Raw genomic sequence first — 5,951 nt, forward strand, 5'->3', positions numbered from 1 at the left:
ATATAGAAAGGTCAGAGGAGAAGTGAAAAAGGAAAATAAGAGGGGCAAAGAGAGGTATGAGAATAGAATGGCAACCAACATGAAAGGTAATCCAAAAGTCTTCTATAGGCATATAAATAATAAAAGGGTAGTAAAAAGGCATTCCCCCGTGGTAGATGGGGGAGTAATCGCTGGGGATCTGACTGATGGTGTTCTGGTTGATTGGGATTTGATTGATGGGCATCTTATCAAAGGTGCCCCCTTGTTGCCTCATGATCTGCCTTTTACACAAAGGACCAATCAGCGCTGAGCACTGTAGAATCTTCAGTGTTCCTGTTGCCCCAAGCAACGACAGCTCTTTGTTCTCACCGACCAATCACAGCCCGATTGGACTGAATGGCAGGGTTCCAACCCCCGAGGTATAAATAGCGGGAGCGGCAACACCCGGCACATTGTCAGGAGCTGCGAGAAGACAAGGAGATCATGGTGAGTGGGCGCGGGGGGACGCACAGGGTGAGGGTGTTCCACCGGGAGAGAGGGATTGACGGTGAAAGGGGAGCCACTGGGAGGATGCACTGGCAGAGTGGAAATGCACTGGCAGAGTGGGAATGCTCTTGGTAGCGGGAGCCACTGGAAGAGTTGCAAGCCAAGAGGAATCCTTGGAGACCGGGGTAATCCAAGGGAATGACGGAGCAGGTTAACTACCCATAAAGTGTGGGGGCTCACTTTAAAAATGAGCTCGCAGGTGACTGATGAGTCCAATGCGGGACCTACCGTCTCTGTCACAGGTGGGGCAGACGGTGGTTGAAGGGGCGGGTGGGTGGGGTGCTTGGGTTGACGTGCGCTCCTTGCGCTGCCTGTGCTTGGCTTCCGCTTGCTCCCGGCAAAGAGACTCGAGGTGTTCGGCGCCTTCCCGGATGCTTCTCCTCCACTTTGTGCGGTCTTGGGCCAGGGATTCCCAGGTGTCGGTGGGGGATGTTACACTTTTTCAAGGAGGCTTTGAGGGTGTCCTTGAAGCGTTTCCTCTGCCCACCTGGGGCTCTCTTGCTGTGCCAGAGCTCCGAGTAGAGCGCTTGGTTTGCGAGTCTCGTATCGGGTATGCGGACAATGTGACCCGTCCATCGGAGCTGATTGAGCGTGGTCAGAGCTTCGATGCTGGGGATGTTGGCCTGGGCAAGAACACTGACGTTGCTCAGTTGGGGCTGTGGTGGAAAGGGTGGACAGTTTTAAGTTCCTCGGAGTCCACATCACGGAAGACCTCTCCTGGTCCCTCAACACCTCCTCTCTGGTGAAGAAGGCCCAGCAGCGCCTATATTTCCTAATGAGGCTGAAGGGATGTAATCTGTCACCCCTGATCCTCTCTAACTTTTACCGCTGCACTATAGAGAGCATCCTGACAAACTGTATCACAGTATGGTATGGCAGCTGTAGCTACTATGACCGGAAAGCCCTGCAGCGGGTAGTCAAAACTGCCCAACGCATTACCGGCACCCGGCTACCGACCATAGAGCACATATACCATAAACGCTGTCTACGGAGGTCACGGTCCATCATCAAAGACCCTACCCACCCCAGCCACAGTCTGTTCGCCCTCCTGCCATCTGGGAGACGCTACAGATGCATTCGCACCCGTACGACCAGATTTAGGAACAGCTTCTTTCCCAGGGCTGTCATCCTACTGAACTCCACAAATAAACTCTAATGCCTGCACATCTGCCAATGCACTTTATTATGGTTATATTTATGTTAATATACTACAAACCAAATGTATGTTGAATGTTTAAATGTCTTAATCCAAATGTACACTCTCGGGAGCCGCAAGCCCACATTTCGTTGTACTGCACTTGTGCACTAACAATGACAATAAAAGTTGATTTGATTTGATTTTTGTTGGTGCGCCTATCCTGCCAATGGATTTGCAGGATCTTGCGGAGGCAGCGTTGGTGGTACCTCTCCAGTGCTTTGAGGTGCCTGCTGTACATGGTCCATGTCTCTGAGGCATACAGCAGGGCAGGTATCACTGCTGCCCTGTAGACCATGAGCTTAGTGCATAGCATTGCCCTCCTACCTGTGTGAATAATCATGTGTTCTTCCCTCTTTAGCGTGAGTGTATTTCAGTCCACATTGGCCAGGCGGGTGTGCAGATCGGCAACGCTTGCTGGGAGCTGTATTGCCTGGAGCATGGGATCCAGCCGGACGGGCAGATGCCCAGTGACAAGACCGTCGGAGGTGGTGACGATTCCTTCAACACCTTCTTCAGTGAGACGGGGGCGGGCTAGCACGTTCCCAGGGCCGTGTTTGTAGATCTGGAGCCCACTGTGATTGGTAAGGGGGGAGATCATTGATGGGTTGGTCAGTCAGTGCTCTCAGTAAACACATTTCAATATGGCCTGAATGTATCTAAGTTACTGTAATGTTCTGTGTTCCTGTTAATAATTCTCTGTTCTCTGCCTCCAGATGAGGTCCGCACCGGCACCTACCGACAGCTCTTTCACCCCGAGCAGCTCATCACCGGCAAGGAGGATGCGGCCAATAACTACGCCCGGGGTCACTGCTCCATCGGCAAAGAGATTGTGGATCTGGTCTTGGATCGCATCCGGAAGCTGGTAGGTTGTGTACCAGCTCCCAAAGACCCATCCCACCTGCTCGCAATGAGCGGTCCCATCGGGCTCCACACTGCTGTCCTACCATCTCCCACTGCCCTGTCTCACTCCTAATATCCCACTGCCTCCTCCCCAGATCCAACTGCTACATTACCCCACATCTCTTCGAATCCCACTGCCCCATCTCACCAGGGACAGTCTGTATCTTTGCTCCTTATCTACGCCTTATCTGAGGAAGGATGTTCTTGCCATGGAGCGAGTGCAGCGAAGATTCACCAGGCTGATACCTGGGATGGCAGGAATGACGTATGAGGAGAGATTGGGTCGATTGGGCTTGTACTCGCTGGAGTTTAGAAGAATGAGAGGGGACCTCACTGAAACTCATAAAATTCTAACAGGACTAGACAGACTAGATGCAGGAAGGATGTTCCCGATGGCGGGGGAGTCCAGAACCAGGGGTCACAGTCTAAGGATAAGGGGTAAGCCATTTACGACAGAGATGAGGAGGAATTTCTTCACCCAGAGAGTGGTGAACCTGTGGAATTCTCTACCACAGAAGGCAGTTGAGGCCAATTCACTAAATATATTCAAGAAGGAGTTAGATATATTTCTTAAGGCTAAAGGGATCAAGGGATATGGGGAAAAGGCAGGGACAGGGTACTGAATTTGGATGATCAGCCATGATCTCATTGAATGGCGGAGCAGGCTCAAGGGGATGAATGGCCGACTCCTGCTCCTATCTTCTATGTTTCAATGTTTCCTGTCCAGGGTTCACTGTCCCCTGACTATAGATTCTATTTCTGACTCCCTTTTAATGTCTTGTACTCTCTTTGCCCACAGGCTGACCAGTGCACAGGACTGCAGGGATTCCTCATCTTCCACAGTTTCGGGGGTGGGACCGGCTCGGGCTTTACTTCCCTCCTGATGGAGAGACTCTCCGTCGACTACGGCAAGAAATCCAAACTGGAGTTTGCCATTTACCCGGCGCCGCAGATTTCCACCGCGGTGGTCGAGCCCTACAACTCCGTGCTCGTCACCCACTGCACCCTCGAGCACTCTGACTGCGCCTTCATGGTGGACAACGAGGCCATTTACGACATCTGTCGGCGTAACCTTGACATTGAGCGCCCAACGTACACCAACCTCAACCGTCTCATCGCACAGATAGTGTCGTCCATCACGGCATCGCTACGGTTCGACGGTGCCCTCAACGTGGACCTGACTGAGTTCCAAACCAACCTGGTCCCCTATCCCCGCATTCACTTCCCGCTAGTGACCTACTCGCCCCTTATTTCAGCTGAGAAGGCTTACCACGAGAATCTAACTGTGTCTGAGATCACCAACGCCTGCTTTGAGCCAGCCAACCAGATGGTGAAGTGCGACCCTCGCCAGGGCAAGTACATGGCGTGCTGCATGCTGTACCGAGGAGACGTGGTGCCGAAGGATGTCAACGCCTCCATTGCCACCATCAAGACCAAGCGCTCGATCCAGTTTGTTGATTGGTGCCCGACTGGGTTCAAGGTAAGTGTGGGTTCTGTGTCCAATCCATGGGGCCCTGAGGATACCTGGATTGTGGTAAACTGATCGCCCACGTGAACAATCTGTCTGTTCAGTCTGGGTCAAAAGCTGTCCCTCCATTCAGGAACAGACCCTCCATTCCTGGCCCAAAGAGGAGCTCCCTCTGAGGCTTGAGGTGGAATTCTCCGCTTCAATCCTTGATTGCAGCCCTGAATGTCCCAGGAGAAGTCCCAACCTGAAACAAGGAAAAGGCTGCCTGAAAATCAAGGACTACTTGGGGAAGGTGCAATAAAGAATTGAATTAGCTCCTGAACCCAGCCTCGTTACACAGTGACCTTCCATCAGAAACTGAAGGTTTGAAACTGGGGGAAGAGCCCAGTGAATAACCAGGGCTGGGTTTCTGTACAGTAAAAGACACAAACTCATTCATAAATTTATCTTTTTGAAAATTAAGTGGTGGCCAACAGATGTGATTTTGAAGCTTCTTTCTGTGCAACTGAAATCTACCGTATTCTCTTTCCCCCACAGGTGGGCATCAACTACCAGCCCCCGACAGTGGTGCCAGGGGGTGATCTGGCCAAGGTGCAGCGCGCCGTCTGTATGCTGAGCAACACCACCGCCATTTCAGCGGCTTGGGCCCGCCTCAACCTCAAATTCGACAAGATGTACGCCAAGCGGGCCTTTGTCCACTGGTACGTGGGAGAGGGGCTGGAGGAAGGGGAGTTCCAGGACGCCCGGGAGGACATGGCCTCACTCGAGAAGGATTACGAAGAGGTGGGGGTCGATTCTGCCGATCTCGACAAAAGGGCGGAAGAGGAGGAAGAATAAGATTTATTAATTTAGAAAGTAAAAATAGTTTAACTTTAATTCACACTGTTGTTATAAATTTTAATTAATGAAATAAATATATTTTAAATGATTTGGGAGTTGTGTCGATTTAATAGCCACAAATGCCTGACAAGTGATTGAGAAACACGGTGTAAAAGAAGATGGTTGAAGTTAGAAGAGGATCGATGGACACAGAAAGTGGTTTAATCCAATTCCACAGGGCTGCAGGGATTAAAACACCACCCACTGATAGATGGGGGTCTGCTGGATGGGGGTCTGCCAGATGGGGGTCTGCCAGATGGGGGGCTGCTGGATGGGGGTCTGCTAGTTGGGGTTCTGCTAGTTGGGGATCTGCTAGATGGGGTTCTGCTAGATGGGGTTCTGCTAGATGGGTGTCTGCAAGATGGGGGTCTGCTAGACGGGGGTCTGCTGGATGGGGATCTGCCAGATGGGGGTCTGCTGGATGGGAGTCTGCTGGATGGGGGTCTGCTAGGTGGGAGTCTGCTGGATGGGGGTCTGCTGGATGGGGCTCTGCTGGATGGGGGTCTGCTAGGTGGGAGTCTGCTAGATGGGGGTCTGCTAGATGGGGGTCTGCTGGATGGTGGTCTGCTGGATGGGGCTCTGCTGGATGGGGCTCTGCTGGATGGGGGTCTGCTGGATGGGGGTCTGCTAGATGGGGGTCTGTCGGATGGGGGTCTGCTGGATGGGAGTCTGCTGGATGGGAGTCTGCTGGATGGGAGTCTGCTGGATGGGAGTCTGCTAGATGGGGGTCTGTCGGATGGGGGTCTGCTGGATGGGAGTCTGCTGGATGGGGGTCTGCTGGATGGGAGTCTGCTGGATGGGGGTCTGCTGGATGGGAGTCTGCTGGATGGGGGTCTGCTGGATGGGGGTCTGCTGGATGGGGGTCTGCTGGATGGGGGTCTGCTGGATGGGGGTCTGCTGGATGGGGGTCTGCTGGATGGTCTGCTGGATGGGGGTCTGTCGGATGGGGGTCTGCTGGATGGGGGTCTGCTGGATGGGGGT

General features: G+C 52.9%; 1 protein-coding gene across 1 annotated transcript; it reads left to right on the plus strand.

Annotated features, from left to right (window-relative positions):
• The first annotated feature begins 264 nt into the window (after positions 1-264).
• On the plus strand, positions 265-5,019 carry LOC147086855 (tubulin alpha-8 chain-like). The gene is made up of 5 exons (XM_085979059.1): positions 265-465; positions 2,082-2,304; positions 2,437-2,585; positions 3,423-4,103; positions 4,629-5,019. The coding sequence occupies exons 4-5, from the start codon at positions 3,507-3,509 to the stop codon at positions 4,926-4,928; spliced, it is 897 nt and encodes a 298-aa protein (XP_085835185.1). The 5' UTR covers positions 265-465; positions 2,082-2,304; positions 2,437-2,585; positions 3,423-3,506; the 3' UTR covers positions 4,929-5,019.
• Positions 5,020-5,951: the final 932 nt, after the last annotated feature.

This window comes from Somniosus microcephalus, unplaced genomic scaffold (assembly GCF_052327205.1).
Source record: "Somniosus microcephalus isolate GS21.2 unplaced genomic scaffold, FLI_Smic_1.0 unresolved_chr7, whole genome shotgun sequence".
In the NCBI taxonomy this organism is placed as follows: domain Eukaryota; kingdom Metazoa; phylum Chordata; class Chondrichthyes; order Squaliformes; family Somniosidae; genus Somniosus; species Somniosus microcephalus.

Bases quoted from the DNA above. Each gene is read 5' to 3' on its own strand.
- LOC147086855 (XM_085979059.1), top strand. From the start codon at position 3,507: ATGGAGAGACTCTCCGTCGACTACGGCAAGAAATCCAAACTGGAGTTT. The intron at 4,104-4,628 runs GTAAGTGTGGGT...TTTCCCCCACAG, and splicing joins GGTGCCCGACTGGGTTCAAG to GTGGGCATCAACTACCAGCC.